Source organism: Lepidochelys olivacea (assembly GCF_965140295.1).
Source record: "Lepidochelys olivacea isolate rLepOli2 genome assembly, chromosome: 2".
Lineage (NCBI taxonomy): Eukaryota > Metazoa > Chordata > Testudines > Cheloniidae > Lepidochelys > Lepidochelys olivacea.
The window spans coordinates 262,915,187-262,928,398 of record NC_140412.1 but is presented as its reverse complement, the minus strand read 5'-3'; the positions used below and the strand labels follow the sequence as shown (position 1 = coordinate 262,928,398).

The 13,212-nt window shown below is 42.0% G+C and overlaps 1 protein-coding gene across 1 annotated transcript in view; it reads left to right on the top strand.

Moving 5' to 3' along the window:
- OBSCN (obscurin, cytoskeletal calmodulin and titin-interacting RhoGEF) overlaps positions 1 to 13,212 on the top strand; it is a gene marked incomplete at its 5' end in the record, with an annotated part of 294,967 nt that overhangs the window by 76,204 nt on the left and 205,551 nt on the right. Inside the window, 5 exons of the mRNA XM_084618134.1 lie at positions 6,756 to 7,022; positions 7,864 to 7,976; positions 8,765 to 8,918; positions 11,325 to 11,486; positions 12,193 to 12,297. Of these exons, the coding sequence (XP_084474260.1) occupies positions 6,756 to 7,022; positions 7,864 to 7,976; positions 8,765 to 8,918; positions 11,325 to 11,486; positions 12,193 to 12,297 (801 nt within the window). The remainder of the gene's footprint in view (positions 1 to 6,755; positions 7,023 to 7,863; positions 7,977 to 8,764; positions 8,919 to 11,324; positions 11,487 to 12,192; positions 12,298 to 13,212) is intronic.

The window sequence follows — 13,212 nt, the reverse complement described above, 5'->3', positions numbered from 1 at the left end:
GATCACATCCCTCGATCTGCTCGCTATGCCCCTACTTATACATCCCAAAATGCCATTGGCCTTCTTGGCAACAAGGGCACACTGCTGACTCAACAAGGGCACACTGCTGACTCAACAAGGGCACACTGCTGACTCAGTGCATTCCCCTATCCCCTACAAGATAGCTTACCCATGTCCTTTCCCCAGCATTTCCAAGCCCATTGGTGGCTTGTCCTCGCAGGTGGAAGGAATGAGGTTATACCTCTGTACCCCTTTGTTATGCCCCCCAAAAGTTCATTGTCCTTATTTGTAAACAGGGCTCTGCCCTGCTGTTTCACGTCTTCCTGTATATTTCCTTTCTTAGAAGATTTCACAATTGTTCATTAGCAGGCTCAGAATGTAAATGGATACCCATTGTGAACCATACAATACTTAATTTAATGTAAACAGACAGACAGATAAATATTTCTTACCAGAAAGAAAACTCGCTTTTCACCTTTCTCGTGACCAGCCCCTAGTCACAGACCTTAAGAGCATAATTTTCAGTATATATACATAACTCCTTACACAACAGCCATACATGTTTTGCAATAATGATGATGACCACTGTGACACAGGCTTTCCTTAGAGATGGCCAATTGCCATCCAGAGGTCCTTGGGTCACATAAAGGTCCTTATACAAACTGGGGCCTCCATTTTAATTTTTATTTTATAGCTTTGTACATACCACAAGCAGAATCTTCACTAACAGGTTCTTTGATATAGCTCTCTGTTTGATACAAAGCTTTGTTTGTTGTACCGTGGCCACATCACCAATCCCCTCCTCTTTGGATCTCTCCACAGGTTCCCCTTTATACACTGAATCAGATTTAATTATTAGGGGTGAAATCTTGGCCACATTAAGTCAATGCTAAAATTGCCATTGACATTCTTGGGGTCAGGATTTCACCCCATTGTAATTCTGCATAGCACCCCTCTGGCCTACAATTCCAAATTTGTCTTTTCCCATGTCACCCACCCCCTCTACTCTCCCTCACTTTAATCCATATTATAACTTCCTTGGTTTATACAAACATATTTCTATTGCACACCAATTGTTTTGTATACCAACACTAGTGCGCGCATGCTGTTTGGTATTGTTTGCATGCATTTAAGACCAGATTAGCAATCAAAGGTATCAGAAACTGATGCCCAAATGTATTTAAAAAAAAAAAAAGAAAAGAAAAAGCCAGGTCTGTGTAATCTCTTTCACACACTGTTTCTATAGTTTCTTCCTCTTCAGAGTCTTCCTTGCTGTCCTCTGGCAAGAGCCACTGTTTTAATATCCAGATACAGGAGAGTTATCAGCTCTGGTGGCAGCTGCTCATCCAACCGACACCAAACTGGTTAGCCCTGGGAAACAGCAGACTCTGGCTGTGGTGAGGAAGATAAAAAGTACCAACCAGGCAGTTAGAGGGCAGGGATATTTAGTGGGTCCATGCAGTGGTAGAATGATAAAGAACAAAATGTATGCAGTACCTGTTTTTTCTGCAAGTACCATATATCTTTTTTCAGAAGCTGACTTTTTTCAGTAGTTTAACCTTTACAATTCAAGCTGTCGGAGAAGGCAGTTAGATACAATAGAAGGCATCCTTCTTTGGAGCAGCTTTTGATATATTACCAGGAGTATATTGAGTTTTACAGGCTTTGAGAGTTTAGCATCACTTTAGTCCCCTGGACCAGTATCTTTTTTTATTGAGAATACGTTGGAAAGGGAAACATTGTCAAATCAAACTTGGCTCAAAATTTGGCTTTTGTAAAAATGTGTTTTACAAAACCTCAGACCAACAGAAATGTTCCCATGACTTAAACAATAAATTCCAGCAGAAACAGTTCTTCAAAGCCACATAAACATATCATGAATCATAGAATATCAGGGTTGGAAGGGACCTCAGGAGGTCATCTAGTCCAACCTCCTGCTCAAAGCAGGACCTAATCCCCAACTAAATCAGTGCTTGCAACCCATGCGTTGTAACTTTGGAATAATACAGGACAACTTGTATGTGAAATAACCTTAACTAAAAGTGAAACTGATTAGCATGTTCATTGCTCAAGCTGCTATAAATTTATAAACCACATAAATAGAGTTGCGTGAATGCATCACAATGAATTTGGCTCGTTTTCCTGCTTTTAGTACATCTGCAAGCAAATAGTGATGCCTCAAATTTATTCATTATTAAAAGAAGGATTTTTTAATTTGAAATTTTGTATTTTGTTAACTTTGAAGATTAATCTTCAACCCACCTATTCATTAAGGGGATGTACAGTGTAAGAGATTCAGACAGTAGACATGCAAAAAATATTTGGTACACGGTATTCCAAGTTTGAATTTTCTGTGTTAGTTGGGGTTGTTCACATCAATCACATGACATTACACTGTTTTTGACTGGATGAACATTACTCTTTGCAATTAGGTTTTCAGCACAAATGCAAGGGAAAGGATGGTCTTGTATTTACAATACTGGACTAGGATTTAGGAGAGTCTGTGTTTGATTCTACCATAGACTTCCTGTGTGTGAGCCTACACAAATTATCTAATCTCATTTGCCTCAGTTCCCCATCTGTAAAATGAGGATAATAACCCTTGCCTTGTCTAAACAGATTGTGATCTGTTAGAGATAGCAATTGTTTCTTGCCATGTGTATGTACAGTGTAGCACAACGGGGCCCGGATCTAAGTTCGGTTGTATAGGCACTCTAATAATACAAGTTATAAATAAGCACAGAATATTTGGAAATTCATGAACACTTTCCATGAACACTTGTAAGGTTAAACTTAACCTTCATGTTCCATGAACATTTGTGCTAATATACTTAGATTACTTGCATGCTCATGGGGAAAACCCCCCACAAAAACAGTGAGAATATGGACAAAGTAAATTCACATTTAAATTAGAGCCGGAATTTATATAAATAGTAGGCAGTAAATTAGGTATTTAAAAATTGTTTCAATTAAAATAATCTCAAGCATTGTTAGTAACAATTTAAAATCTATTTTGTAAACATTATTAGTAACTTTTTAAAACTAAGCAACCTTTAACCCGAGTGTCCCTTTAATATTTATAATGTAAAATCAGTGTTTATGACACATTTGGGGGAGGGATAGCTCAGTGGTTTGAGCTTTGGCCTGCTAAACCCAGGGTTGTGAGTTCAATCCTTGAGGGGGCCATTTAGGGATATGGGGCAAAAATTGGGGATTGGTCCTGCTTTGAGCAGGGGGTTGGACTAGATGACCTCCTGAGGTCCCTCCCAACCCTGTTATTCTATGATTCTATGACACTTAGAAAACCTGTACTGTGGAACTTAGCTATAACTCAAGAAGTTATGTACAGAAATCCCCAGCCTTCTGTCTTAATTGTACTAGACTGTTTGGCTAGCTCCATGCCCATAGTAAATTTAAAATATAACACAATATTATACAGAGAGGTAGAATGCAGTGGAACACAATACAGTCTGCTCCTCTCTCATCTTTCACACAATGTGCCTGAAAACACTTTATACTTTATAGGAAACATTCAGCATTCCTTCCAACAAGTCTGTTTGTCACTTCCACTGTTCTGAAGCTCAGGCTTCTGTTACTTCTTTTCTAGACACTGGCTAGTTATCATGGCCAATTGTTAAAAACAAAAGAGCCCTGGCATCCCGATCACTACTTATATTGTAATGACTTGGCTACTTTTAATGGCTGCAAAAAGGGTTTTACTCCTTAGGGTTTTGCATGCTTTGTACTGTGCAAGGCTAATTTCATGTCTCTCTTTTTTTAACTTCCCGTTCTGAAGACAAGAGGTGATTTCTGTGCCGGATGATCCCCCCTCACCTCCCCGCCCTTGTGCTTCCCATATATCTAGCTGCATTTTCATCACTTATTTCAGAGTAGCAAGCCTGTTAGTCTGTATCCGCAAAAAGAAAAGGAGGACTTGTGGCACCTTAGAGACTAACAAAGTTATTCTTAGCTTCTCTACATGAGATAGCTCTAAATAGGGATGTTAATGGTTACAGATTAGTGAGTGCTGGAACTGAATGCACAATGAGATTTAAAATGTACAAGGTGATCTGAAACAAACTGTGACTTTACAGAGGAAAACCAAGGGGATTCTCTTTGCATATGATCAGCCATGCTTTATTTATAAGAAGGCATAGGGAAAGGTGTCCATTTTAAGGAAATCTCAGCTATACGGTATGCAATGTTTATAAGAGTCATACACGTCACAATGCAAAGATTATAAGCCTAATTCTGATATCACGCTGGTTTTACACCAGAGCCAAGATTTTAAAAAGTAGAGGCCTAAAGTTATGCTCCTAAATCCATATTCAGGTAGCTAAATAAATGTCCTGATTTTTAAAAGTGCTGGATAGAGCTGTGAGAATGACTGACTGATTTGATTTGGGTAGAAGAGAAACCAACTTTTTTGATACTTTCAGGAAATCAGAAAAATTTAATTTTGGGTTGAACAAAATTTTTCATTGTGAACATTTTAGCAACAGCAGAGGGAATGAAGGGCTGGATCTACGAGAAGCTGCTGCTGCTGGTGGTTACCACTCCACCACCCTTTATATCCAATTTTGCCCAGTGGTTGGAGCACTCAACTGGATTGTGGGAGAACTGGGTTCAAGTCCTTGCGCCAGAGCAGGGTTTTGAACCTCAGTTTCCCACAACCCAGGTGAGATCTCTGACTTCTGGGCTCTTAGGTATAAGCATGGCAATTACCTAGTCCCTGATTCTGCATTTTTTGGCCACATTTTTTTTTCAGCCAAAAATTGTTTGCCCAGTTCACACCTAACAGTGCTCAGTAGTCAGTTTAAGTGCTCAGTAGTCTTGAAAATTGGGGCACTTATTTAGATACTTTGCACTGGGCTAAGAAGCTTGATTTTAGGAAGCCATTTTTAAAAATCTTGATCTGCACTGATACCATTTGGCCTGATCCTGCTTTCATTTACACTAGTGCAAATGCAGAGGTGTCACCGTAAAGTCAATTGAGTTATACCATTGTGAAAGCAGTGTGAGAGCAGTGACTAGAATATTAATATTGAGAGGGAAGATTGCAGATCTCTTGACATAATTCCAGCCTGTAATATTTTCTTTTAAAGGAAACCCTTTAAAGGCTTTTCCCCAGCTGCCCTCATGGGGGAGGATGTTTGCAAAAGAAGAAATTTGTCCCAGGCCTATCTGTACTATATGGCTGGAGGGCGTCTGCTGAGAACTTGCTCCGTTTCTTGAGTTAGTGTTTTTTTGCTAATCCCTTCCCCTCTAGCTCATCCCCAGCAACTTCAGCACATTCCCTGTTCAAAATGCTGAAGTATCTGTTGAACCAGAGGAAAGGTCATCACAGCAGCAGGCACACCGGATTCTTTGGAAACATCTTTCAGCTTAAAGAATAAGACACCACAGAGCAGGGAGGGAATGGCTGTAAACTTAGATGAAGAGCCAAGGACTAATGCAGCCTTAGAGAGAATGGACTTCAGAATCTGTGTCCGAGAGAGGGAAGCAACAGTGCAAACTCCTGGGAAAATGTCTCTTCTCCCCTCGTGGGGCATGTGCAAAGAATGTCCCGGGGGACAAATCTTGTCTCTGCCTCAGTGGCCGTGGAAAAGATGCCTTGGCAGAGGAACCAGTGCAGTTCCATTGGACAGAGATTGAGTAAGATTTAGAGATTTGTTGTGGGTACTGCACATCCCCTGCTGTGTGGAGGAACAGGGCAGCAATACACAGTAGGAAGAGCCAAAGGATCCATCATTGTATGGATTATTTGGCTTTATTCCTGAGGCAGAAGGGGTTGTGGCCACATAGAACTACTTAGGCGTAGTTTCAGAAGCGGCTCCATGGAGCAGTTCCGCAGTTGCTCTGGAGTCTATGGGGAGGAGTACATCAATGGCTGGAGGGTTTTGCGTCTTGAAGAAGACAGTGGACACCTGAGAGTAAGAGTCGGGCCCAAGTCACAACCATGGAACTGAGCACCCATGTGAACTCCTGGCAATGCTTGGATATCTGGATCCATATCTGAACTTTGTGGCTTGGGTTCATCTCTTCTGAAGATACATAAGAAGGCTGGACTATTCCCAATTCAGCCTTGTGGAGTTTAAAGTTTTGTGTGTGTTTCATGGTTTTACTGAAGTTAAATATCCTAATTTTTTTTCTGTTATTTTAATCCATTTTTAAGGGTGATTCAGTTTTAAATACTAAATTGATCTTTCTAGTTGATGGGCTGTTGGCGCTGTGCATTCAGGGTAAGTAAAACTCCCCTCAAGCGAGGCTGGTTCAAGTGCATGTCCTAGGCACTGTACTGTGTACTGAGAGACTTTGTTATTCAAATTTTTCACTTCTTTCTTTACCTGCTATTTTTGCCTCATAGTTTATCCTTTTTGGAATGCTGATCAGTACTGATTCCTTGTTCCTTGCACTCCCACATCTGTCTGGTGTACCTACCTGTTGTTTCTCATTTGTATATGGCTTGTAAACTCTTCAGGTTAGGAACTGTTTCCTTGTTCTGTGTTTGTACAGTGCCTCGCCCAGTGGGGTCCTGGTCCATGACAGAGGCTTCTAAGCACTACCAATAAATAACAAAAATTACCTTCTCTAGAGCATCTGGTACTGGCCAGTATCTGTGAGTGGTTTGATTCACTTTTGTTTGTTCGTTTGAAGTGACTGATCTGTTACATTTACTCCAAGTGAATGGGTGGAGAGTTATCTTTGCTTCCCAATGCAATGTCTCCAACCCTTCAATATCGTTTGTTTTTCAGTGAGGCAGATCAAACTGGTGAAAGGCCTGCAGTCGCTGGAAGCCCGTGAAAAGGGGACTGTCACCTTCGAGCTGGAGCTGTCTCATGAGGATGTGGAAGGAAGCTGGATGAAGGATGGCCTGAAACTGAAACCAGGGGAGAACTGCCACATGAGCGTCCTGGGGAAGAAACATTCACTGACACTTTCATCCCTGAAGCTAGAAGACTCAGGACTCATCTCCTTCAAGGCAGAAGGCATCCATTCTTCAGGGAGGCTTATAGTAACAGGTATATAACCCTGCAGTTTGGAACTCCACTTGGGATGTGTTCCTGTAGAACAGACAGTGCATGCCATAGGTTGACTGCCAATGACGCAGTTCATCTGGGCATGTCTTTGATTAGTTGTTAATGCCTGAGGTTTTCAGAGCCGTGCATGTCAATATTCTGCAGCTCATACTGTGGAGTTCATACCTCGCTTCTGTATTTACTGTTGAGATGCACAAGAAAACAGCAGAGAAAACTGACATAAATATACCCTTTCACACATCCCCACCTATTATTATTTATGATTGATTATTATCTGTTATTAAGTACTGACAATTTGCTTGGTGCTGTCTAAGGTACCAAGTGAAGGCAATCCTTTCCCTTATTGTGCATAGAACTCCCTTCTTGAGCTGGTCTTTCCTTTATTCAAATCCCTCCCAAAGACCTGCCTTTTCTCTGTTGCCTACCAGTAACTATAATGGTATAGATGTAGGGTAATTTATGACTGTCTTTAGCTCTTTATATAGATAATGTATATGCTGTCGTTAAAACTGTGTATGTTCTGATGTGTCTGTATCTGAATGTCATGGCAGGGTCTTTGTCTGCCTTTTTATTTATACAGTGCTTAGCACATTCTGTCTGCTACCAGGAACAAATAATAATTAATAATAATGACATTATGTACTGAATAAATTAAATATGGGCTGTGAGCCAATGGCAGAATATGCAAAACAAATTTTTCATTTTCTTTTTTGCTTACAAGATATAGTAATCACTTAAGATGTAATCTATTTACTGATTATTCTCTGAGTCTTGTACTCCTACCAAACCCAATCCTCTTCTTACTGTATTTTCTTTTTGGCAGAGTTGCCTGTGAAAATAAGCAAGCCTTTGGTTGACATCAAAGCTCCTGAGAAGGATAAGGTGACATTCGAGTGTGAGCTCTCCAGGCCTAATGCGGAGGTCAAGTGGTTTAAGGTACAAAACTTAGCAGACAATAACACCTTCATTTCTCTTTTAGGGCCTGATCTAACTTCTCCTGAAGTCAGTGGGCACCTTTCCATTAACTTCAAAAGGAGATGGATATGGGCTGTTATGCAGCTCTGGTTATCCAATATTAATCAAAACTCCCCAGTTTTCTTTGTGTCCATTAGCTCGTACAGTCTACCTTACCTCTGCCTAGAATATTTATTTACCAGGTCTTTAAGGGTGTTTTCATGGAGGTAGTCCCAAATTTCAACTTTTCTGGAATTTACAGTAAACTTCCAGATTTTTGTTGCTTTTAGGTAAGGCTTGTTGATGACTATTGGTCCAGTCTCCTGACTCATTTAACTATGAGGCATGTTGTCAAATTGTTACAATACAAGACTGGGTTCCAGGACTCCTGGGTTCTATTTGCACTCCTGGGCATGTTAGATAGCCTCTCCTGGGCCTCAGTTCATCCCTTTGTAAAATGGGGACAATAGTGACAAGTCTCAGAGTGGTGCTGTGAGGCTTAATTATTTACTGTTTGTGAAGAGCTTTGAGGCCCTTGGATGAGTACACTACGGTTCCAGTTCCTCACAGTTTTAAGTACATGCTTAAGTCCATCCCTATTTGGTGATGCATTCACACACGTGCTTAACTTCACACACGTACGGTAAGTCCCATTGACGTAAGCGAGACATAAGCATGTGTATAAAGTTAGGCACGTGTGAATGCTGCGCTGAATCAAGGCTTATATAACGGTAATAAGTGACTATCTTGTTTTGGTTTTTTCCTTCTAGAATGGATCTGAGCTCCGGCCAAGTAAAAAAATGGCAATTATTTCCCAGGAGATTAAGAGAAGCCTCATTATTCACAAGTGTGACTATGACGACCAAGGAACCTATGTATGCGATGCAGCTGACGACAAGAGTTCCGCTACCCTTATTGTCCACGGTATGTTTGATAGATAGAGGAAAGGTCCCCTGCTTTGGAGGTGTATTTCCTAGGTGATTTCTGTGTTTCTCGTCTGCTAATAAGTTGCCTAGAGTTCAGAATTCCGCCTCGTTCGGTTTTCTCTTCTGTAGGTACTTTTGCAAGTAAATGCCAACTTTTTTTCCAGGGCTCATGGCAATTTATCATTTTCCTTATTCTTTTAAACTTTGTTTATCGATTTGTATAATAACCAACAAATTATGACAAATGATTGGCAAGAGACGAGGTACAGTACTGCTTGGTAGACAATCATGGTCAAATGGTTAGAACTCCCAAGTTTTAGTTTAGACTCTACCATTGAGTCAATGAGAGTTTGCCAGAGTCAGGAGTGGATAAAACTAAGCTGGGGTCCCAGTATTTGTTCCACTTTAAGCTACAAATGCTAAAATGGGAAAATAAAATCTCATGCTTCATTAGCAGCAAAGAGTCCTGTGGCACCTTATAGACTAACAGACGTACTGGAGCATAAGCTTTCATGGGTGAATACCCACTTCGTCGGATGCATGTCACCCATAAAAGCTTATGTTCCAATACGTTTGTTAGTCTATAAGGTTCCACAGGACTCTTTGCCACTTTTACAGATCCAGACTAACACGGCTACCCCTCTGATGCTTCATTAGTTTAGCTTACTGCCATAGATGTCAAGACCAGATTTTGTCCTCTGTGTACAGCAGTGCACCACTGCTGTATACTGATAGAATTTCTCATCTTCCTCTGAAGTTTCAGGTCTTAGCAGTGCTGAAGGAGGTTTTGGAACTGCGTTGAGTAGCGGTCTGGGCTATAATCAGTCATATTAAAATATAACATAACCGCCCTTTTTTGTTTCCTGTTCTATGCTGCCATTTGGCAGCCACTCCAGGTCAAGTTGCAGAAATGTTTTTAGACAATGTCCCGTTCCTGCCCTTCGTTAAACTCACCCTTTCTTCTTGAGTTAGCACTTTGGATTTGTTGCTCTTTGGAGGCTGGTTCATTTACATATAAGGATAGAAATATAGTCACAGGCAATTCTGAGATTAATGCAGGCTGTATGAGGTGCTTCCCTTTGGGTAGTGAAAGGCTCCAATAAAATAGACCAGGCTAGATTCAGAGCTGGTGTAAATGGTTGCAACTCCACTCATGTCAATGGACTTGTGCAGGTGCTTACAGAAGAGACCTCATTCTGATTTCAGTAGACCGTAACACAGACGTGACGTCATGAAGTTACAGTAACACCTGTGGTTGTAAAGCCTGCACAGCTGACTTTCAAACTAGGCCTCAGGGCTGAATTTGGGCTGCAAAGTTCCAATGACTGTAACCTCTCTAAGTGGAAATTATGTTTTTTATTGTGGTTGTGAAACACAAACAGAGGCTGTGCCATTGATCCTTGGCTGTGGCCAGGCACAAAGAGGACAGTGCAGAGACAGAGCCGGAGAGCTGCCAGTGCTCTGTCCCAGTGCTGGGACTTGCTGTGTGTCAGTCCAGTCCCCTGGCATAACTTAGGTTGCTCTAACTTGTATTGGCTGCCATTGGCCCACGGGGGCTGTCCTGAGGGCTGTGGATTGCCGGGGTTCAGGGAAGCCTTGTCCATGCCCACTTTTACTGGACCAAACCCCTTGCAGTAGCTGCAGAAAGGGGGTGGTGAATGAGCTGTTACACTGGCTCTGCAATGCTGGAGGATTCCCCATCACCCCCATACTGAGTTGGATCATCCCATAGTTGGCTATGCCATGTTCAGGGCTGCTTTATGCTAGCAGTACAAAACAGCTGCAGGCCAACCAGGAGCAGGGCCTGTGTATTTAGCAAGTGACTGGTTAAGGCACCCATTGTCGCATGGTATAAGTTTCCTCAGCTTGCTCAATTAATGCTTGACTTAACCCTGACCATCAAGGAGAACCATCTTAAAGCTTGACACTTAGTTGATTATGTTTTCTTGGCAGATGAATCCTAGGCTCCTCCTGAGAGTATTAATCATGACAAATTACCTATGATAATGTGAACTTTCCAGCTGTTGTTTCTGAGAGGGGAATAGATTGAGGTGGCTGATAGAAACCCAGCTATTATGGTGTCTTTAAAATAAAACACTCTGAGGAATTCTCAGTGGCCAGGGCAGATTGGAAAAGGCTTCAGATGAATCATACTTAACTGGCCAAATTTGCTTTCGCACCAAATTTTATCCTATTATATGCACAGTTTTGCCCTAGGAATGCACAGCTACTAGTATGAAGTCATTGGTAATTCCACAGACACTTAAAAGAGTAAAATGTGTCTATTATGCTATGGAAGGATTTGTACAGAGAAAGGTGGGCAAGTGTGGATTATGTGAAAAATAAACCAACTTCATAAAGCTATGGAGGAATCAAATATAAACATGTCTCTGTGATCCCATAGCCCGAGATATCAAGATCATAAAGCCCCTGGAAGATGTGGAAGTGAATGAAAAGGCGAGTGCATCTTTCACCTGTGAGATTTCACATGATGAAGTCCAAACCCAGTGGTACAAAAATGACACCAAGCTGAGGGCTGGAGAAAACATTAAGATGCGTCAAGAAGGTAGGGTGCAAAAGTAGGGTGTTGCACGCTGTATTGTTAATGAGTCTGTGGCAGAGAAAAGTGGGAAGAGGAGCAGCATTGCAGTGTAGTGGCAACATGAAGGGGGATGTGAGTATGGATCACTTGCCTTCATGGCACTCCAAGGCAGGAGCAATGCACTTGGTTCCTTGAGGGAGTGAGCCGTTACCTCGCATTGATTGACTCTGGAAGCAGCTGTGTCCAGTTTTCTCCAGCAAGGGTGCCTATCACTTATGCAAGAGGGGCTTTCAGTTTCTTGAGACAGAAAAAGGGAAAATGTGTGGATGTGTGTGTGTGTGTGTGTGGGAGAGAGAGAGAGACTCCAGATGAGTTCAACCATCCCTACTATTAAATAATTCTAAGTACAGTTCAGTCCCTCGAAGGCACAAGGATTTGGGTTGGAGTTAGAGTGTGTGATAATGTACCTGAGTCTGCCTATCCATATTCCAGATGGAAACTCAGAATGGGGGAGCCATTACAGTCCTACAGGGAGTCAGTTTTACTTTTCTAACCACTACAGGAACGTGCACTTACTGTGACTTGGGGGTCAGATTCACCACTATCAAAAGTGGCTATTGGTCTGTTAGAGCTAATGGAATAGTGGCTGCTTATACCAGCAGCATTTAACCTCGGAAGATAAAACCATCTTCTCACAGCGGCTTGTGTATGGTTGTATTTTTATTCACAGGAAAAACCTATGCATTAGTTTACAAAAGTGTCCATGTGGAAGATGCTGCAGAGATCAAATTTGTAGCAGAAAAGGCAGAATCTCGAGCGCAACTTAGAGTTAAAGGTAAGTCTAACAGTAATGACAGCATTATTAAAACAGTTTTTTGTAATAAATTAACCAGCTCCCACTGACTTCAGTGGGAACAGTGCGAAGCTGCTGCTTAGCACTTCTGAAAATCCCAGCCTCGCTACATTGAAATGAACAGGAAAAAATGGAACACCACTGTCTGGGTTTCCCTGTACCAAGAATCAGCCTCCTTGCTGGGTATTTACCTTTGCTAAATAACATACAAGTCTTCCTCTCGATACGGACAGTTTTTTTTATTCCTTTTTTAGACAAAAAGGGCCATGTGTAGATTTTGGAGGGAAATGTTTTCTTTCAAGAAGGCATCCCCATTTCTGCCTTGTGAGCACTGTCCCTTGCTACTTTACACTTAAGTTGTGTGACAATGTGTCAGACTGGGCAGCTGCAAGAGGGTGGTCCTATTGGGTTCCGGGAAGTGGGTGGGCGCAAGGGGACAAGCCACTGGGTCCAGGACTCAGATAAATACGGGGGACAACAAAACCCAAAACAAGGACAGGTGTGAAGGTCAAAGGGTCAAAAGTAGGCAACCTGAAAGGGACACTGAGCAGAGAACCCTGGACACCACCCACTGCTCCTTGAATGTGTCAAGGGAGCCAGCGGACGCCGCCCAGAGGAACTCTGCCCAGCTATGTGAATGGAGAGAGGAATGGAAATAGGCTCCAACAGTTGCATAGTGCCCCCTCGGTCAACATCCTCTCCCTAGTGTTATAGTGGACCACTTTGGCCATTGCTAGGAGGTTGATGAGGAGGTCTTGCGACTTTGAGGGACCATGGGATGTGCGTAGATAAGAAGGTGAGGGGAGAAGTGCAGCCAGAACCGTAAAAATAGGCTTCAGGAGGAGCCAGAAGAGGAGGTACAACCTGGCACACTCAAGATAAGCATGTGCCAGGACC